The sequence below is a fragment of the Salarias fasciatus genome, chromosome 13 (assembly GCF_902148845.1).
Source record: "Salarias fasciatus chromosome 13, fSalaFa1.1, whole genome shotgun sequence".
In the NCBI taxonomy this organism is placed as follows: domain Eukaryota; kingdom Metazoa; phylum Chordata; class Actinopteri; order Blenniiformes; family Blenniidae; genus Salarias; species Salarias fasciatus.
Window position 1 is genome coordinate 28,252,573 of NC_043757.1, and position 21,957 is coordinate 28,274,529.

The 21,957-nt window shown below is 44.7% G+C and overlaps 1 protein-coding gene across 4 annotated transcripts in view; it reads right to left on the minus strand.

Annotated features, from left to right (window-relative positions):
* Positions 1 to 421: 421 nt before the first annotated feature.
* Positions 422 to 21,957, minus strand: part of LOC115399724 (cytosolic phospholipase A2 zeta-like) — a 37,248-nt gene continuing 15,712 nt past the window's right edge. For 2 of the 4 annotated variants that reach the window (XM_030107267.1, XM_030107263.1), the window contains 19 exons: positions 21,437 to 21,515; positions 20,932 to 21,068; positions 20,300 to 20,431; positions 19,565 to 19,605; positions 19,425 to 19,467; positions 16,571 to 16,625; positions 16,362 to 16,483; positions 13,173 to 13,277; positions 12,530 to 12,564; positions 12,290 to 12,428; positions 9,247 to 9,383; positions 8,941 to 9,163; positions 8,743 to 8,860; positions 7,673 to 7,810; positions 7,463 to 7,579; positions 4,990 to 5,169; positions 4,230 to 4,402; positions 1,911 to 2,097; positions 422 to 1,222 (listed from right to left, as the gene is read on the minus strand). In XM_030107267.1, the coding sequence (XP_029963127.1) occupies positions 1,014 to 1,222; positions 1,911 to 2,097; positions 4,230 to 4,402; positions 4,990 to 5,169; positions 7,463 to 7,579; positions 7,673 to 7,810; positions 8,743 to 8,860; positions 8,941 to 9,163; positions 9,247 to 9,383; positions 12,290 to 12,428; positions 12,530 to 12,564; positions 13,173 to 13,277; positions 16,362 to 16,483; positions 16,571 to 16,625; positions 19,425 to 19,467; positions 19,565 to 19,605; positions 20,300 to 20,431; positions 20,932 to 21,068; positions 21,437 to 21,515 (2,370 nt within the window). In that variant the 3' untranslated portion in view covers positions 422 to 1,013. The remainder of the gene's footprint in view (positions 1,223 to 1,910; positions 2,098 to 4,229; positions 4,403 to 4,989; positions 5,170 to 7,462; positions 7,580 to 7,672; positions 7,811 to 8,742; positions 8,861 to 8,940; positions 9,164 to 9,246; positions 9,384 to 12,289; positions 12,429 to 12,529; positions 12,565 to 13,172; positions 13,278 to 16,361; positions 16,484 to 16,570; positions 16,626 to 19,424; positions 19,468 to 19,564; positions 19,606 to 20,299; positions 20,432 to 20,931; positions 21,069 to 21,436; positions 21,516 to 21,957) is intronic. The other 2 variants (XM_030107264.1, XM_030107266.1) reach the window with 2 other exon arrangements.

Below are 21,957 nucleotides of genomic sequence, written 5' to 3' on the forward strand. Positions count from 1 at the left end.
ATATTGCTGTTTCATTAAGTTGTTGATGCTCATTGTATGTGCACAGATGTAGTCGGAGACTAGTGCACTTCAGCAAAGGCATTTATTCTGGCTGCACAAGTATCTATCTGCTGTGCAACAACTCTTTATGTGCATATCTGTATAATAAGATTGTTTTTTTTTTTGTAGAAAAAATAGTTATTGAGAGGTGGATTGGTTCAGGCGGATCTGTTCTGAAGGCCTTAATGTGAAATGCACGGTCCGCCACTGGAATTATGTATCTCAGCATAAGCATAAGCAGAAATGATAACATACCAGCATTTTAACAACACGAAGCCTGGACCCCAGGATTGGCCGGTCATTTCTCTCTCAGATGTTTTGGGCCAAAAGTAAAAACGTCTGTTTTATCAGAGTTTAGAAGCAGAAAATTTCCACTCACTCATCCAGACTTTTATGTCTTTAATGAAGAAATGAAGTGTTGATAATGCAAAGGGTGTGTTGAGGGAACATTTAAATCACAAGTGGTGTGATTACGAGTTCATTGTCCAGTCAAAGTGACAGAGCCTTTAATAGAAACCACAGTTGGCATAAAAGAAGCAAACCAAGAAAATGTCCAATTAAATAAAATGTTCCTCATCCTTCTTCACAAACACACATTTTCAACCACAACTGCTAAATAGATTCATAACATCATCTTCATCAATAACAAGAACTTTGAAACATCATCCAACAACTTCATGTCTCATTCAAGAAAAAAACCCAAATCCCCAAACCAACTCAATCATGCTACAAGCTAACTATAATATTCCAACCACAGCTTCCCTCTTTCAGCATTCTGTGTCATTAATGAGCATCACGTTGTGGAAACTGTCTCAACACTGAATTTCATTCATCAAGAAACTTCTTCATATGATTATTTAGACTAATATTTCACTTATTTCCAACCCAAATCACAGTAGATTCGTCAACTGGATGCAGAACAAAAAGCATTGGGTGTTTCCGTTTCATGTGAAGAGCTCTTCTTGGTCCTGGACTCAGACACTGGACTCCTTCTTCTGCAGGGCCTTGCGGAGGACCTCCTGGATTTTCTCCTTGTTGTTTAAGATGTTGTAGGTGGTCAAGTCCCCGAGAGCATCATAATCCTCCGGGGAGTAGACCAAGTTGATTGTTGCGTATGGAGTATCATCACTGGTCACATCCACCTTCCCAGCCTGGATTTCCTCCTCAGTCTCTCGTTTCACACCTGGAAGGGCACACCATGAAAGATCTCATTCAAATTATACTTTAAATCACTGATTTACCAAGACAACCTGAAAATGTGGAAGTGTTCCAGAGTCAGTTTCACCAGTGGATGCTCAGAGGGGGACACCACCCTCAAAATACGTCCTGGGTAACATGGTTCCTGTCATCACTGTTTCATGAACAGCACATCTTATCCAACCCATCAGGACCTGTCAGACTCCGCATGAGCCTCATCTCTCTGACATCTCTGCATGGATCAAGCATCCACATGGATAACTCAACCAAACTCTGCTCCAAACTCTGGTGACTGATGACCAGCTAACTTCTGGGATTCAGCACATTCAGACCTTTTTTACAAATGGAGCATGAACTGTTGCACCAAACCTCCCTGGATACAGTTTGTTCACAGAGGAAATGTTTGGTTTTCAAAACAGAACAGAGCAGATGAAATCCCTCCACTCACTGACCAGCAGACTAAACTAACAGAGACCAACCTGTCAATCACAATGAGAGACCGAGAGACAGCTGAAGGGAGAGAGAGTACTCCCAGCACAGCAGGTGTTTGTACTCTAACATTTACACCCTTCAACGAACTAAAGCAAAAAAGTACTACAAACAAAAACAGTTCAAAAGACCTTTTACAGTCTGATGGAGACATATAAAGACAGCACACGCTGAAAATCACTGACCAGGTTTTTTATATTGTTGATATGAGAGGTTGATGAGTGGGAAATGCATCACGATGGGAGCCTTGGGGTTCTCCTCATCCTCAAAGACGTAGACCTCCTGTAATGGCTCCTTTTCCAGACTGGCAAAGTCTGCGTCGGGGAACGGGATGTCATGTTCTTTACAGTACACAGCGGTGTCCTCCAGGACCTGCAAGATTCACAACGGCCATTTTCTCTCTGAACAATACATTTAGGCTGTTTCTGGAACAGCTGGAAGAGGAAGATTGATGAAGAGTTACATCTCCACATGGGAAATTAACGTTTTTTTGTTTTGTTTTGTTTTTTTAACCTGTCCTGTCCAGCATGGAAGCAGCAGACTGGAGGCCTGGCTGCTGTCATGTGCCTGACAGATTTCCTCTTCCAATAAGTATCAAGCTCCTCTTATTAACATGCTTTTTAAATGCATTTTATTTATTTTGAGTACTGATGCATGGTAATGCTGGACCTAACAGGGGGACTGAAAGTGAAAGAAACAAGGAAGTGAACAGACAAGTAAACAACAACAAAAAGGGGGTGAAGAGAAGGAAGAGAGTACAAAGATACGACGGTCTGTAATTAGTATCGTCACTCCAGATGATCGGCTACTGCACCTGCATAAAAATATGACAGAGGGCATCCTACGGACTTTGGTTGGAGAATATAGCTGGTTGTGAACTGGGACGTGAAGCTGAGGATCCAAGTATGAAATTAAACAAGCGCATCAGGAAAAACCTATCACAGATCACCATTAGTATAACCCACCACAAGAAACCAAGGTAACCGAGTCCACATGTAGAAAACGAAGAGTGATTAAAGATCAGCCTGATCATGTAAATCTGACAGTGATCATGCATATAAGACCTCTGACCCCTGAGAAGACCAGAAGCAGGCCAGGGAGGCCCTCAGGCCCCAGACGACCAATGGCCATCCCAGAGCCCAGATCCGAGCCACTCCCCCAGGCAGACGTCCACACACCGGTCCAGCAAGGGAAGGCCCCGGCCTGGACCCCCGGCGTCCAGGGAGCCAAGACCAACAGGCGCCAGCCTCCTCCCAGGCACCAGACACCCAGGGCGGGCAGAGCCAAGAGTCCAGGGCCCAAGAGCCCAAGAGCCAACCCCCCAGCTTGGCCAAAACATACCCAGGAGACCAGGCCCACACGAGCGGCCACCCAACCCAGCCCAGTGCCTCCCCAGCGCTCCAGCTGCACACCCTGAGATCCAGGGTATCACAACCCCCTAAACCACTCCCCAACACTAAACCCCCCAACCTTCCTCAAGCCTCCACCCCCACCACCCCACCCCCAGCCCCACCCAGACCACCCCCTCCTCCCAAACCCCTCCACCCACATTACACAGCCAGTCAAACATACTCACATTTCCGAGTCAGTCAGTCATCCATCGTGTCCTGCAGGAGATTCCCCCCCCCCCAGAAGGCAAGGGAACACCGAACCCCACATCCGGACCCTCCCTCCACCCCCACCTGCAGACAGATAAACACCCCCCGGAGCCAGCAGCTCCCCAACCCATAGCCGGCCCAAACCCAAGGCCTGCGGGGAAACAACCACCCCCCTCCCGCCCTCACACCAGGACAGCCTCAGAAACAGGGGTATAGAAAGATCCCATTGCTTTCTCCTGCCCCGCTTATGAGTATTGATGAAGTGTATGTTGTTTGCATTTAAAATTGAGGGGCAGTAACCACACACTGCTGCGAGTGAGGCCAAGCGAGCAGTCCCACCTACCTGAGCAGCCTCCCCGACATGGTGTGACAAGTCCCCCAGATGTGTGTGTTGTTCGTTTTTGGTCATGTTAGATGAAAACATGTCCTGACAAATTTGGTTTGTTTTTTCTTCTTCATGATGCCTTTCAGACAGATGACTCAGAGGAGTCTCATAGTCTCCAAATGATGGTAACAAGCAGGAAATTATTACATGGAGATCATGTAAACTCCACAGCCGAAAGCCAAATTAGGGGCGCTGTTGCTGTGAGGTGAGAGCGAACCAACTCCAAGTAGAGCGGTCAGTACAGAGCCCATGAGCAAGACGGTGAACTCCAAGATGCCTCCCAGAGGAGGTGGAGCTCCAAGCCCGCCAGCCGTCACCATGGCTGAATGAATGTGATTAACAATGTGGAGTGCTTTGGGACTACTGAAATGAACATCATGGTTTTAAAAAAGTGAAATCCTCAAAGTTAAATATGTTCAAATGCATCTGAAAAAAGGAGGTTTATAAAAGCTAAGAGTCTAACTGAAAACTAGAAAGACTTTATTTGGGCTTTGAACGGATGTTCAGGGTCGGCTGCTCACCTTCAGGAAGCGTTCTCTGTCCAACGAGAAACCAATAGATATGATGACGTCCACGTCTCTCTCTGGCCTCAGGACCGGCACACAGCCCTGTGTGATGGAATGACCGGCATCCACTGGGTGCAGAAAGGCGTCGCTGGGCGTCAGGCGACTCGGGATAGAATCAGGATGTAAGTCTGTGCAGAAAACAAAGGTGGAGGAGGATATATGACATCTTACTCCTCAATGATTCTTTAATCACAAACACATATCTGACATGTTCAGTTTTCCTGCAAATTTGAAATGTGTAGATTGACATTAGCTAGAATTGTTATTAAATGCCTCAACAAAGCAATAAACATCCACCTGATTTTAATGCGTGAATAAAATCTATGAGGCTATAAATGGAGGAACCTTTTAAATATATAGTTTCTATTTTTCTATCCGTTTTCAAAGAGCAGGGAAAAATCTGAGGTTAATATTGAACATTGTGAGACTTTTTTCTGTTACTGTTTGGGAAGAATGAAAGAAGTCGAAGGTAAAACATTATTAAACATCACTTAAAATAATTAATTGTTATATATTTTATCTATGCTGGCAATGTTGTTGGTAAAAATCGATCAGAAATATCAGTTATTTATTTCTTCAGTTTATCTCACTGTACGTTCACATAAGTAGCTGTTGAAAGTACAAACATGAGTTCACACAATAATTTAGGAAAAGGTGAACCAACAACGTGCTTTTAGCAGGCAGCTGCTGCTGAACGTAGCGTTTCACGGCTGACCTGTGTCCGTGTTGAAGTTGCTGTTTTCTGTGTAGTTCCAGCGCAGGGAGAATCCACGCATGAAGTTGAACATCTTTGCAATTACTATTTCATCCCGCAGAAAGTCAGACACGTCTTCGGCCGCATCTGATACAGGGTCAATGACCACCGTGTCCAGACCAGAAGGTTCAGAGTCCGTTTCTGAAAACAAAAGTCACTTTTCAGGATGAAGGGGAGAATGTGTTTCTTTAAAACACTTTCATACAGTTGATATTTAGAGCTGAGTGGTAATGATGGTTGCCCCATTATTGGTTACCATCAAGACGTCATGTTGTTGTACGTACTGACTGAAATTAAGCATATTCGCAAAAAGTTGCTCATTTGGCAGAAAATTCTCCAAAGAAGGACAACATGAGTTTTCATTTGATTCTGATCTGATTATTAGCTTTCAAAGAATTAAAGCTATTGTGTGAAAAAGTGAATATAGAATGTACCAATGTTGAAAGCATTTTGGTTCAGTCATTTAACGTATGCTGTAGGTGGCTGAAACAAGAAGCAGTGTAGTGTGGTGAGGCAACAATCCCACATTCAATATGTAAATGAATCTGTAAATCCACTGTTGGGAACGCATATGAAAACATTAATCTGTGAGGAGGTCTGAGGCCTCCTCACAGATTAATGTTTTCATATGCGTGGCTTAAAACAGGCCCCGAACCATCTTGCAGGCCAAGGTGCTTACGGGACCACTTTTTCCTCCTCATTCACCAGTGAACTTTTCCCCAATGGAGCAGACGGGCAAAGCAGGACCGCACAGACGAAGCAGGACCGTAGCCCGCACAAAACCACAAAAACATCAGTGAAAGTTGACCGATCACCACCTGGTGGTGAGTTGGATCCGCCGGTGGAGGAGGAATCCAGACAGACTTGGTAGAACCAAACATGTTGTGGAAGTCTGGAGTGGTCCTCTGTCAGCAAGGTATCCAGCTCCCACTTCCAGGAGAGTTTCTCCCAGATCCAGAGGGAAGCTGGGGACATTTAGTCTAAGTGGACCATTTTCTCCACCTCCACTGTTGAAGCAGCTGCTTGGAGCTGTGGTCATGAGGTCTCCAGTGTCTGTTGTGGCTGCAACCCCTGAACCTTGTGGTGGACACAGAGGTATTGACCCATGGGTCTCCCAAAGCACCTGACGGGTACCGGCAGACCAGACGGACTGCAGCCCGAGTGGTTGTGGAGGCAAAACTTCGAGTCTGGAAGGAGTTATGGGAGGACATGGAGGAGGACTATTGGTCAGCCTCGAAGAAAATCTGGCAAACCGTCCATTAGTGCCTCAGGAGGAGAAAGCAGGTCTCCATCAACACTGTTTACAGTGGAGGAGGAGAGCTGCTGATCTCAACTGGGGATATTATCAGATGGTAGAAGGAATACTTCAAGGATCTCCACAATCCTGCTGACATATCTTACATGGAGAAAGTGGAGGTTGAGGTTTCAGGGATGGAGTCATCCATAACCCAAGCTGAAATCACTGAGGTGGAGGAGAGGATTCGACTGATAGCTGATCTCTGGGTCCAGGAGGAACAATGTGGTTTTCATCCTTGTCATGAAACACTGGATCAGCTCTACATTCTCCATCAGGTGTTCGGGGGTTCGTGGGAGTTCGGCCAACCAGTCCACATGTGTTATAATGGAGAGAAGGTGTTTGACCACATCCCTCATGGTATATTGTGAGAGGTGCTTCAGGAGTATGGAGTCCGGGTCCCTTTGCTAAGGGCTGTCTGGTCTCTGTATGACTGAAGTAGAAGTCTCTGGCAGAACTGCCCTTTGTCACCTGTTCTACAGAATCTCTAGTTGAACACAGGGGCAGGAGGGGGTCTGATTTGGAGACCACAGGATCTATCTCAGCTGTCATCTTTGCAGATCACAGTGTCTTGTTAGCTTCCTCAAGTCTGAACCCACAAGATTCAGTGGGGCAGTTTACAGACGTTTGTGAAGTGTAAGGGATGAAAATCACCACCTCTACATCTGAGGCCATGGTCCTTGACCGGAAGAAGGTACTTTGCCCTCTCTAGGTAGGCATTGAGACCCTGCCCCAGGTGGAGGAGTTCATCTATCTCAGGGTCCTGTCCACAAGTGCTGCAAGGATAGACTGTGAGCTTGACTGGTGGATTGGTGCAGAAGCTCTATCAGTCCATAGCCGTGCAGATTTACCAGTCAATCTACGTTCCCACCTTCACCGATGGTCATGAGCTCTGCACCATGACTGAAAGAACAAGGTCGCAGATACAAGCAAGAAAAATGAGCCTCCTCTGTAAGACTGAATCTCAAAGCACAAATACATTGGCATCATCCAGAGATGAACATCACATGCTGAGGTCGTTCTGTGCTGCCCTGCGTTGCAGAGCTTGTTTGCTCCAGCCTCAACAATCACCAGGTGAGTCATTATTGTGGAGTTTACAGAAAAGATCAAAATCAAATAAATTTTCTCGTCTATATCTACCTGTTGTACCTGTGATGCTGACTTGGTCTACAAACTTGCCACTCCATGGAGCTTCACGACCTGTGAAGCGCTTCCATAGATCAGTGATGGATAAAGAAAAGTCACTACCCCATATTCCTGAACAGAAGAAGAAGCACAAGCAAACACAGATTGAATTTTTCTTATATTTTTGAAATTCCTCTGCATATTGAATGAAGACCAGAGTCTCACCAAGAAGATACGCGATGCGGAGCTCAGGGAGTTTGTTGATGATATAACCAAGGAAGAACTCGCTTCCAAAGTTCTCAGTTCGGACAAATACTTCATACTTGTGAAAGCCGACCTCATAGGGGGTAAATTCATACCACTCTGTCAAAAAAAATCAGTTTGAAAGTCAGTATATTTGATGTTGTTTTTGTTTTGTTTTTTCAGCAGTCCATCGATTTTTTTCGATGAGGATGAGCTCCGTTGATTTTGAGACAGATCATGGACAAGCCAGGGCGAAGTTCATGGCCCTTCTCAGCCTCGCTGGTAGTGTCCAATGCAACGGAAGAGACAGGCTCTTGTAGTTGGCACCAGCGAGCTTGGCCACAGGAGTTGCCGGAAGGTACCGCAATGTGAGAACCAACCGCCTTCAGGGCTCCACTCCGGATTTTTCTTTAGGGGGTCTCCCTTAGCCTTTGTCACTCCCGTGACGACCACAAGGCAGTGGTGCTATTTTACCTACAATTATTTTACCCTGGGGGTTGCGACATGCAGACAGGGGAAAGGAGCCCGATTGTAAGACAATTGTGCTTCCCACCAGACCACAGCCGCTCCCATGGACAGCACAGAGTCACATCTTGGATGAGTTAAACATTTGAAGCACCCAGCATTTCTTACAATAGTACATGTTGTAGTTCATCAAAGTGTCATCAAATCTGACACATTCTAATTATCTTTGTTCATTTATTATTTCAAATTTTAAATGAGCTTCGGATTCAGTCCTAAAACTTTTCATTTTCGTTTAAATAACATGTTAACCATATATATCTATATCTATATCTATATCTATATATATATATATATATATATATATATATATATATATATACAGTATATATCTTACCTGCCTTGTACCAGCTTTGTATTGTACTATGACCAAATTAAAATCTATCATTTCAGATGTCAAAGGTCCAGTGGTGTTTGTGCACTTCCACCTGATCACACTTTAGTGTTGTAGTATTGATGAGAGCAAATCGTGATCATCAGTATGAAACCAGTTCTGATACAAATCAAAAGAAGAATTCCAGAATATTTACCAGCTTCACTTCCATTGAACTGTAGGTCGTCTTTTATATTGACAGCAGTGTAGATTGGTAAAGGGTTTTGACCTTCATTCACTGCCATCTGCTGCTCAGACACGGTACTCTCGACTTTCTGCAATGATAAACAACACGCCACAACACTTGGTAACCTTTAAAACATTTGATCAGCCAGCTTAACTTTCAGCTTCTCACCTCTCCAAATATAATTTGCTCAAAAAGCAGCCCGGCGAAATCAGTGAGGGATGAAATGTGTCCCTGCTCCTTTTTCTCTGCCATCTCTTCTCTGTAGTAGCGCAGCCTCTCGGGTGAGAAGAGGTCCAGGACGCTCTTTGTCAGCTGTTCTCTCTCAGCTGAGATGACTTTGTTTAAGTCCTGCTGTGACCAGTTTGCCTCCCGATACAGAGCAGACAATGCCCTGTTCACCAAGAAAAACACTGATGTTACTTTCCTTTGGACTGACTGTAAAACACAACTGAAGGTCTCTGTTCTCTTCCTCACCAGGTGGATCCAGAAACACCAGTAAGGTAAGTGACAGCATCCAGGACCCCTATTTCCTGCAGACCCCTCAGGCTTCCCAGCAGGCCCGTCATTGCTCGAGAGCCTCCGCCTGACCCTGCCACTGCTATAGTTGGAACCTGGACACAGAGAACAGACAGGGATTCACACATTACTATGTTAACGGAGTCAAAAGGAGCAGCATCAGAACAACAGCTTAGAGGTCGGTGAAACTCAGACATGATATCAACATAGAGATGAATCCTACAGCTTATCTTTCAAACATTCTAACAGTTTGAGTTTAACAGTTGAAAATGGTTCCTCAGTTCTCTTATTCCACATTGAAATTCACTTGCTGCAGAGGTCACACAATAAAAATAATAATAATAATAATAATTTATTCAATTTAAAAGCGCCTTTCACAACACCCAAGGACGCTGAACATTAAAACACCGGGAAAAATTAAAAGCAGTTTTAACAACATAAACAAAAGGCAACAACATTGAATGGTGAGTCTATGAGCCATTGTTGAAGTAGGATGCACAATGGTGCAGCGGGAAGGACTGCTCACAGAGAGAACACAATATACTACATATCATCAGGATTTTACTTTACTTGAACACCAATCCATCCATCCATCCATCCATCCATCCATCCATCCATCCATCCAACGATGCAAACTGGGTGGATCCAGTCCCCTGGGGTAACAGTGGCAGAGAGCCACCAGACCAAACCACAGATATAACCCCTCCAGTGAGTCCTGGACCGGCGTTGGTTCCTCCTTCCAGGCAGACGTACCTGGTAAACCTGGGAATGGAGGTGACCAGGGGGCATCCTCAAATCAACATAACTTTATTGCTATGGCACTTCAAAAACCACCTGCTTTGACAAATCATCAAGAGTCAGCTGGGATGTGCACACAAGTCTGAGCTCCTTTCCTGTTCTCAAGTAAAAAGTTAAAGATCTTGAGTTATGATGTTTTTTGTTTTTTTGTTATTTTTCATCTGTGAGACTGTTGGAAGGTTTCTGGGTCCTGGTTGGTAATCTAAGCTCAACAGGTCCACAGTTCAGCAGAGTAGATCCAAAATAGAAACACATATTTTAAAAGATTTTGGTTCAAAGAAACACGAGAGCAGATAAAAATGCTAAAATTGTGAAATGTGGCTTAAAAAGGTCCAACTGCCAAAACAACAATAAGAATACTCAAAAGCATAGGAATGGGTAGAAAATGGGAAAGTCAAAAGTAAAATGTCTGAAAAATGTAAAATACATTAGAAATTAAAGCCGCAAGCGGCATTGGTCGGGACCGAGCCTCCTCGCCGGCCCACGACTGAGACGTCCACCCACTAACATGTAGCTGTTAGCATCTGTCATCCACTAAAATGGAGCTGTTAGCATCTCCCATCCACTGACATGGAGTAGTTAGCTTCTCCCATGCACTAACATGTAGCTGTTAGCATCTGTCATCCACTAACATGGAGTTGTTAGCATGTCCCATCCACTAACATGGAGCTGTTAGCATCTCCAATCCACTAAAATGGAGTTGTTAGCATCTCTCATTCACTAACATGGAGTTGTTAGCTTTTCCCATGCACTAACATAGAATTGTTAGCATCTCCCATCCACTAACATGTAGCTATTAGCATCTTTCATCCACTAACATGTAGCTGTTAGCATCTCTCATCCACTAACATGGAGATGTTAGCATCTCCCATCAACTAACATGGAGCTGTTAGCATCTCTCATCCACTAATATAGAGATGTTAGCATGTCCCATCAACTAACATGTAGCTGTTAGCATCTGTCATCCACTAACATGGAGCTGTTAGCATCTCCCATCTGCTTTTGAGAGTCACTGAATGAAGGCACTGAGTGTCAGAGTTTGATTGACAGCTGCTGTCAGCTGTGTAACTGCACTGTATGCCCATATATGGTCATGTCCGTTAGAGTGGAGAGAGGAGAAAATAAAAGCTTCTGTTTGGGAAACAACTGCTCCTTGTTCCTTTCCTGTGTGGCAAAACTGAACAAAAAATATCACGTTTGATAGGAAAATTAGTTGTCTTTCAGTTGGTGAGGCTTTCAGAGCAGTCAGACTTTTAGTTTGGACCGTAGAGGCCTCAGTTTGTGAGAAGCGCGAGATTTTTCCCCATCCGGCTCCATTATAACTGAGAGCAAAAAAAATGCAGAGCGCACACCTTTTCATACCTGTGAAAACATACATATAACATGAAATTATCCTCACTTATGTAACATCATCTTGTTCGGGAGAACCTGGTGAGGCTTTACGTGTGCTCGGTTTGTTGATAGGAGTCACGGTATAGCCACAATCTCCAGTTGTTCGAGGTGCTGAAAAAAGGCGACTTTTTTCTTTTTTTCTCCATTGTAACGGATGAGGGCCGGAGCAAGGCAGGATTTCAGACTTCCAACTTTGAGCGCTAATAAAATCCACACCGTTAGATTTATGACAAAGATTAATTTTTAATTTTAAATTTTTTAATTTTTAATATTTAATTTTTCCATTTTATAAAATGTTTCACCGGTCATGAAGTGCGTGCCAAATTTGGTGAGTTTTCGTGCATGTTTAGGGGGTCAAATTTGCGTTTGTTTGGGCGTTAGTATAATATAGAACGACAAACGAACGAATAACAATAGAGACCGAGCCCGGAGGGCATGGTGGCCTCCGGGCTCGGTCCCTAATGAAGAACGAGAAACAGACGAATAACAATAGAGACCTTGCCCTTGGAGGGCTCGGTCCCTAACAAAAACATAACATAACAAAAACTGTCTAAACTATTGTAAAAGGGAAAGGAGAGAAAAAAAGAAACCAAAACACTTAAAGAACCAAAAATGTCTAAAAACGACTCCCACACAGATCAACATGTATGTATTGCAAAATTCTATAAACAGAGGTTTCTTAGCTGTGCTGTCGGCATTTTAAAGTTGGCACAGGTTTTCTGGGCTCAGGTAAACTCTGCAGGATGCCACCGTTCAGCCTGAGACAACTCTTGTAGTGTTTATTTGAATAGATTATCAGAGACTGCTGTACCTTCTTGGGGTCGAGTGGAGAGGTGAGGGACAGAGTCTTCTCCAGGGCCTTCATCACCAAGGCCTTCCTCTTCATCAGGAACTCTCTCTCCTGCGCCGGGAGCTCATTATCTAGCCGAACGGCAAGATGCTCCTCCTGGCTATTTATAAGGTACGTATATGAAAAGCGTGCAAACATACACACGTATACAAACACAGAAACTTTCAACAGTTCGTCTCCAGTTTTGGATCATCACCATACCTCTGCTGTGCTTCTAGGTCCAATACCACAGTTTTCTAGAAAGACAAAGTGTCATTAAGATCGGCATAAAAACTCACTGTTCAACATTCTCATGATGCTTTTCAACAATATAAATTAGGAAAATGTGACTGTATACCTTATGTGCCCTGGAAAACCTGTTTTAACTCTAAACAACGCTGCAATCTTTATCTGTATGTCTGATAAATGGAGAGAAAAGTTGAGATAAACAGTTGTGATGAATGAACTGTCTGAATGACTGAAATGACTCAGACTTGATCAAATTTAATCTGAAATTTAGTCTGAAATGCCTTTTAATTTCATAAAATCAATATCATTTCCCCTTCATAGGAGAGAAAAAGGAATATCTTCTTATCAACTGAAGCTTAGTAAATCTATCAAAACTAAGCCTTGAATCTTCAGGCTGATTTTATTTGGCAGTCCGAATGTCTCTTCTTGTCCTAAAGTTGCAGACCTCTGCATGAAGAAGACGTATGAGTGTCTTTCTGTTGGAAGTGGAACAGTTTGTGAAAAGCGAAAGGAACCATGTGGTCACTGTTTTGTTCTCAACACACACACAGATTCACTTTCTCCCTGCTGGTCTCATTGTTCTAAAGTTTCCCACCAGCATGAGCAAAAAGGTCACCTGGTCAATAGTGAGAGTGGCCGTCCCTGAGTATCGAGCTGGGAGAGGCGGGACGTTGAGAGCAGATTCCAGAGGAGCATCAGCATCATCTTCATCAGAACCAGACTGATGGACACCAGAGGAGAGAACCACGTCGTGAGATATCATGTGTGGGATGTCATGTCAGGTGAAGAAGCTCTTTGTTTGAAGTGAGTTGATACAGAAGATGAGGAGCCTGTTTTGTACAGAAACATGGAGCTGCCACAGTTAATAAATATGTTTCTGAGCTGGTTTTCATTATTATGACACAGTTGTCTCGTTATTGTGAGAAAGTTTCTCATGAGCATGACGCAGATTTGCCATTTTTACAAAAATGTTTCCTGTTAATATGATAGTTCTTTCATTACAGTTCACAGAATCATGCTCTCGGCATTTGAGCCTCTGAGTCTGAACTGTTACACTATGGTCCGACCATGATGAAGTCAGCGGACAGTTGAACTGGTGTAGATCAGGTCTCCAGTTCACCAACTGTAGCAGAGGCCATTGCTGGTCATGAGGCCATGCTAGCTTATCATGAGTATTTGTTACGCACCTTTGTATGGAGTAACAATGCTCACATCAACCAGATTTCTTAGCTAACAGGGAAAGTTACTTCGTTACTTGTATCTGCATCAACTGCGAACCCGTCTGCTTCTACCTCTGCACCTCATCCTGCAATGTCTTATACGAGTCCATCCCAGTTCCTCCGTAAGCCTTCCATACCTGCACATGAGCTTTATAAATTAGGTTCATGTCAGGCATTTCTTAGTCAAGTGTTCTTAAAGGAGTCATATTATACAGAATTCACTTTAAAAAGGTGTCTTTACAGTCATACTGCCTCCCAGAGCCTCTGTATGATCCCCCAGAAGGGAAAAATTCAGTCACCTCCCTCAATTGTGGCTCCACTTTTAAGAAAATATACACTCAAACACTCGGTTCTGAAATCTCCCTCTTCTCGACGTCATGAAGAGGAACACCCCCCCCCCCCCCCCCCCCCCCCCCCCGGAAGAGAATCCAGCCTTTGGCCGCCCCCCGGACAGGTCGCTCATTTCGGCTGTATTTTCTCATCCATCTCCAGTGTTTTCATAAAGTCAGCTCCTCCCCCGTCTTCAGGTGGGTCAGCTGACCAGCTGACAGTTTTTGCTAACTTAGCCACAATTAGCTCGGATGGGAACGTAGCGGAGCTCCTCTCCCCAGCAGAGAGGCTCTTTGAGTCGGCCGCGGCTGTGACGGCGCCCGGGCGTCTGACTTCCAGGAGCCGAGTTGGGGCCGATTGGGTAAACGGCCCGGAGCTGCTCCACGGAAGCTGGTCCCGAAGCCGGCGGAGACGCACGGCTCGCGCGGCCGCTGGGCCGCTCCTCTCCTCGCCGGGACGCTGCGAAGCTCCGGAGCCCAGCGGAGGCGCACTGCGCGAGGCGCAAAGTCAACACACACCGGCAGCGCCGTCCGGATGGGGAGGGCTGCTCCTCTGAGAGGCTCTCTGCTCTCGATATCTCGATTGCCCCAGATCCCGAAACGTAAAGCCTGATGCCCTGTACCACCTGTATGCAAAGGAAGAGCAGTTGGAAGAAGTGGAGACCATCCTGCCCAAGACCTGCCTAATGGTTGACTTGGGAAACTGAGGAAGTGGTACGGGGAGCTCCAGATCAGCTGAACGTACCAGGTAGTGTTCATCCTAACACTATCTGTTCCCAAGTCTGCTCACTCACAGGTTTTCCACTGGAGCCACTCATCTCACCTGACATGCCGCCCTGGAGCAGCCCGAACTCTTGGGGTCCTGAGGCTGAAGTTTTGGTGGAACTCCATGGATAAGGACACTGAGGAGTTTGTCTCAGCCTGCTCTGTGCGTGCCCGTCACTGTTGTTTTCATAAACAATGACGACAACGAAAATATTTCATCAACGCCCCTTTTTTCCGTTACTAAAACGAGACGTGACAAGCTAAAAATATCTCTTTAAAGACGGAAATTTGACGAGACGTATCTGTTGTTTTAGCTAACGAGACGAGATGAGAGGAAAATGGCAGCATTTTTACTCTCAAAATAAATTAAAAACATGCGATTCCCCCAGCTTGTTCACACACCCGGTGTGCTTTACTCTGAAAATATCATCCATCATGAGCTACTTCCTGTTCTTGTTTGACCACGCCCATCAGCAGACCTGCACTGGCACACAAGAGAGCATGGCAGCAGCTTTGGCACAGGGCCTTGAGGGGAGGAAAAGACGCTCTGATTGATGGATGTACTTTAATCATAATCCAGCAGAAAATAAAACTGAATGCCTAGTGGTGGGAGACGGAGGTGTAAAATGCGGCTGTCAGCAAAACTCCCATTAGTCCTCTCATGCTGTCTGGCAGAGCTCATATGAGCAGCTCACTGCATTACTGAGGGTTTAAAGTATCAAACTAGTCCAGTTTATTATTTAATATTCGAAGGCATCAATGCGTTGTGTTGGTTTTGTGCTATTTAAATTACATTTGTTTACTGTGGCAGTCCCATTTTCCAAAGTTCAGTATCTCTGTGATGCCAAAAGTCAAATCAAAGTTTCTGAGATTTTCTAATCTTTAATGTAACTGAAATACTCGTGGCCATTGGTTTAAGGCCAACTTTTTTTTTTCAATTTCTGTTTCATTTGTCAAAATTCTAATTATTATACTTCTGAATATCAAGGAAGGCAGATCTTAAAGAGCTTAAAATACTGCCAGATTTTTTGTTTAATCATTTGGTTGTTGATGTTCGTAATTCCCAATGAAAGGAGAAAGATTTAGTCAAACTGAGCTCAATGTTCAGTAACGATGGATCCTCTGTCTCTTTAACAAGTTTTAGACTGTGGTTCAAAATACTCACTGATTGATCTTGAGATCAATCACCAACAACAAAATGAAAACACAACACATTTACAGTAAGTGTAGTGATGTGAAGGTAGACACGAACCTTCCATCTGACTAACTCACACACATCAACATTCATGTCACCACAGACTTCAACAGTCCAAACATAATCACACAAAAACCATTTGACATGAACAGCATTAATTCAGGATACTTTTGTTTTTCATGTAGATGAAGAAGAGACTGAGACTGATTTATCGCACCATGTTTTTGAACACAGGTCAGTGACGCATTAAAACTTATTAGAAGCTGTACAGGCAGAGGAAAGATGTTGCCACTCACCAGGACTCCCAGTTCAGTCTCCAGGTCTCGGTTGATGTAGAAACACAGGTCCGTCCCCTCAGAAGTGAATCTCTGGGTTTCATCATAAGCCCCTCTCACCTTCAGGATCCTGTCTTTCAGATCTGGTGGAGAAAATGAGAGGCACCAGAAGCTCAGAGACAGGTTGTGTCAAACAGGAAGTCAGGAATCATCCAGGAGTGAAGACCTACAGTCACTGTTCTGATGGTTCCTCATGCTGAACTGCAGCACAGAGAGCGGGGCAGCCTGTAGGAAACCAGAGGACACTCACCATCACAACACAACCAACAACCAATCAACTCCCTCAACCCAAACCACTCTCTATGGTTCACCCTGAAAAGGCTCCGGTGGCGCCTAGCACGCTAAGCTAGCTCATCTGGTCAGGACCCCTACTTGTCCATGGGCAACACATCAGTCAGCAAAGAGGTCAATGTGACTGATGCAGAAGCAGGATGATATGATCGCAGCAGCTGGGGCTTCCAGCTAGACCGAGCTGCTACAGGGCTGCTTGTTGAAGACGTACCGGAGTTGAATTATGAGGACAAACACCTCAGAGCTACTCAAATCCAAGGAGGATGACCTCCTGACCCCCTCCGCTCAGTTTACCACACCAGGCGCTGTGGCTATGGGGATGGCTAGTAGCTACGTCATCGAAGCTGAATACGTCACTTCCGTGTCCAAAGGTGCGACGGTGCAGTGCTGTGTCCCGTGTTGTAACAACAGGAACGATGTCAACAAAACCATTTCCTACTACTGCTTTCCTCCGATATTGCATCATTATATTATTTTACTGATATTACAAATAATGAGGCGGACTCACGTTATATAGATCAGATTTTTATTGTTTCATTTAATTATGTCTCAGAGCCAGACAGCAGCGGCACCGTAGCCAGGTCTCCTCCCCACAGCGGGGACGGTCCCACCGAGACACACACACCCAGCACCGGACCCGGTCCTGAGCAGGACCCCTGACCGAGCGGGACACAGGACGGAGCGGAACCGGGACTCAGTCCACGAGGGCGGCGCGTGCCCCCCGCTCCCGGTGCTGCTTAAATTAAACACAATTTATAGAAGTCTAAATAAAATTTTTGGCTACACGTCCTCTGTCTGTGTTTAATCTCCCTTTAGCTAATATTATTTTCGAGGCTGCTGGCATCACATCACTGATTAAATAAATCATTTGCTAAACTTTAGAGTTTATTTACGTGTCAGTCGCGGTTCTTCAGGTCCTGCTGGTTCCCACATCAGCTCCTCTCGTGGCGCCGGCGCATCAAAAGTAACTCTATCGGCCAGAACAATATTGTCTAAAACAGCACAGGACAAAATAAAGTCCCACATCTTTTCAGGGCTGAACAGCAGCGTTTCTCTCGCTGGATCTGAAGCTGCTCTGCAGCAGCTGTGTCTTCTCTCACTGTTAAAACTGCCTCCTCTCCGTGGCAGGATGGACCAGCGGAGTTATCCAAAGTTAATAATCCTTTATTAATCCCACAAGGGGGGATATTATTAGATATTCTGTAAGGGCTTTTTATTATTATTATTATAAGTATTATTATTATTATTATTTTACTTTTTACCCTGTACTGAATGTGTGCTGCTTCTGCTTTATGGCGTGTTTGAGGTTTGGTTTAAAATTATTTCCCTGGATGACACTTCTACAATAAACTGTAAGTTGTCCTAAAACCGCAGACAGACAGAACCCAATTCTAACATTGCTAATTAATTAATAGTTAAGTTACACAGCTTGACGCGACGACTGACACCCGAGTGTTAATGCTAGCTAGCCACTTACTCACTCACCTCAACCTCGTAAATGTTGTTTTTCATTGAAGCCTGTGCTTTCCATTTCAGACTTCCACCTGTCACCACAGAAATATTTACAACTCGGTTTGAGTTGTAAGAGTTTAAACCCCTCTTCACTAACTTTGGAAAGTCAGCAAAATTCACTGTTACCGTGAAAAAAGTGACCGTTTCTTTGGCAACAGCCATGGTGTTTACATTGCGCGCTAGAAGCCTTGGACCCGGAAGTGACTTGTGACGTCACACTAGCCATTCCCATAGCCATGTGGACAAAGAGGGAGGCATGTCCACTGCCCCTCCACCAGCATGTCTGTGCTGGTGGAGGGGCAACAAGCTTCATGCTGGCTGAAAGTCCCTTTGCCTGGAGCGACTGACACCAGCAGTTCCTGTGATGAAATTAAGAAATTCCTCCAGACTGGCAAAACAGCAGCTTCCTGTCTTCTCTGGGCTGCTGGAAGAGTTGTCCTCCTAATGGAAGGACCACCCACGACAAAACCCGGTACACGGACCTTCCTCCCTGGACTGTGAGTGCATAGAGCAGGTTGGCATTCCCCGTATACGCCTCATGGAGCTCTTCATCTCCATGGTGAACTACATCCTCCAGGAGCCCCACTCTGCTTCCAGTACATCATGACGGAGCAAGCCTATAAGCACTGGCTGTCAGGGTGTGTCATGTTTCCTCAATGCTCGCAGGTTACCAAGCTGAACGATGTGGCGATATGTTGACCAAGCTTGACCCGGCAGTATGTGACAAGATTATCATGATGACATATCTTCTGCCACATGCAGCACTGTGCGCTTCAAACCACTGGAAAGTCTCCGCCGATGATGGTGTTGCAGGAAGGAGTGTGATGACTCAACATGATCAACTCATTTGACAGAGAAGAACATTCTGGACACGCCTGCTGGCCTGTGAGCTCATTCTACCCGTGGCCTGGGTGCATCCTGGTGAGATGTCTCTTCAGACAACCCTTCTTACTGGGCAAAACAAGCAGAGGTGCTTATTTGAGTGACGGTAGCCCAGGATACTTTGGGGTCGGTGGCTCCACCCAGTGCAGGCGTCATTATCACCAGCCAGTCAGGGCAGGAGTAACACTGGGTAAAACATCTTCCTCATGGCACTCTAAGAACTAGGATTACCTCAAGCAATTCATCCATTTTAAAGATGACCAGTGTCTACAGAAAGCTCACGGATCTCTGGAATTAAGTGTCGCATTGAACAAACTTTTCAGTGTGACATGATGTTACCATGACGATGCCGTTGCTGATGTACTCCTGAGGGGCTTCATCACTGCAAACAAAGAAGAAAACAGGATTTATTCAGATGTTATATCGGACAATATGTTCAGGTTTATGAACATATGTACAGAAACCTGTGTGATCCAAACCTCTGAATGAGCTCGAACTCCATGACAAGCTCATCATCTGTCTGAAAGAGAAATAAGAGAAAACTTCACCACAGCTTCTGGTTCTCAGTTTGACAGTCTTACATCAATAATTATCTGGTTAAAACCTCCAAATAATGACTTGGTCTGAATTTAATCAAGCTGGAAGCCTATTTTTAAGATCATGGGCAGACTTTGCTTGGCGCAGTGACAATTTCATGCTAAAACACTGCGCAGAAGGTGAGCTGAAAACTGACCAGATGGAACCTGGTCTATTTTCGGCACAGATGAAGCACGCTCGGTTAGTGTTGGTTTGGTTGACAGTCACGCAGGTTTCCAGACTGTTAGCGTATTCTTTTTTCAAGACGTGTGCTGCAGCAGATAGTCTTACTCTGCGGATGCCAGTTTGATGCTACAGAGGAGAGACTGTCACCCTGCATTCCCCCCCCCCCCCCCCCCCCCCCAATTCAGCTAAGTTTCCCTCATCACCATTTAAAGTGTTCATACACTGAAAAAATGCTATTTAACTCATATTGTAGGGTTTTAATGTGCAACATTCAAACAGGTTGTTAACCTAAATGATTAACAATAATTAATTAATTAAATGTCTCAGGCCTGAACCTTCTGTTTTACAGTCTTCAGGACAATTCTTTGGTTTCAGTGACAGTCTATTTCTCACACTGCTGGATGATCAAGAGGAATATTCTGGAGGACTTTCAGTCTGTTAACATGTTTTACCTCAGAGTTCAACTCAAACACCTTGGTCTCCTTTTCCCCAACAGGCAGGTTTCCCAGGTCAAACAGGACTGTTGAAATGTGGTCGTCAGATGTGATGGGATCCTCATCATGGACCTGGATCTCCAGAACATTCTGGGAAAACAGGAGACAGTGTTTGGTCAGAGAAAATGGCTTTCTCTCTCTTCTGGCTGAGAATAGATTTAGTTTTTTCCGTGACTGTTCAGAAAGTGGAGAAGGGATTGGTTGTTTAGAAAATGAAGAGTTCATTCTTTCTTTCAGAGGGAGAAATGTCCTGACCACAACCAGAAAAAGTAGTGAACATATCCACCTGTAATCACCCTTCATCTTTTAGTCAGTCAAGAGACACCTAAAGTTCTAGAACAGGGGTGGGCAACTGGTGGCCTGTGGGCCACATACGGCCCACACCCTCACTCCGTACGGCCCTCAGATTAATTTTTGAAAAAGAAGAAAACGTGTTTTTTGCTGCACAGACTAAGTTGCAATGACATACTTTGGCCACCAGATGGCACACCCCTCGTGTTTCCAGCATGGTCCTACACCAGTGAGGAAGTGAAGTGAAGTTGCCCATCCCTGTTCTAGAAGTTTGACCAGCAAGTAACAAGATGTCCTACCTTGAGCAGGACGGGGACCCGGAGGGTGAAGGTTTCCTTCCACTCCGGCTGGTTTGTGTTTGACACAGTTCTGGTGCGGTGCTTCCTGGCTGTTGCCGTTGGAAGGAAGAAAATGACGTAGCAGTCTGAATTTGAAACTGGAACACAGAAACAGAAAGCCGGTGAGAGCAAGTGACACATGAAGATAACGCCTTGGTTTCATAATCATCCAGGAAAAACAGGCTCTGTTCCTGTGGTGACTGTTTTCATAGAAGTTTGCAGAGGTGGAAAGAGAACTGAAGACTTGTACTCAATTACAAATACCAGCTGAGGCCGTGTGTGTGAGTGTGTGTGTGTGTGTGTGTGTGTGTGTGTGTGTGTGAGTGAGAGAGAAGGGTCTCTGACCCTCTTTTCACCATGCATAAAAATGCGAGTCTGATGATCCGAACATAAATGTCCAGATTACAGTTCATTTAAAAATCAAGTCTTCATCTGAAATATTGTCAAAACATAAATGTGTTCTTACAGAGATCTTCAGAGGTGTGCAGGCGTGCTCTCAGTATGGAGACCTTCAGGGTCCAATAAGAGACCTTCTCCTTGTGAATCTGTTCAAGGAAAACAGAGAAGCCCAGATCACATTGTTCAGTTCAGTCCTTCCTGAACCCCCTACCCCCATCCCCCACCCACCCCCATATGTGTCACTATAAACTAACAATCAAGCTTCCTGTCTGTAAAGATTGAGGCAGTTTCAGGAAGATTTTCATGTTTTTCTCTTCTCGAGGATGATCTGTGAAGACTGGAACATTAACGCCACCTATTCTGCCACTGCTGCACCACGAAAGAATGGAAGAAAACAACTGTTCATTCCTTCAATCACTTAATAAAGTCATCTTAATTTCAAAACAAAACAGAGGACTATATCATAAAAGTGATAAACTTTTCATCACTTCTCATATGACAACCCTGAAAATTTCTTGATCTGCAATCGGAAACACTGAAATAGTGAATAAGGCATATTTAAAAACCTCAAATCAACACATGACCAGA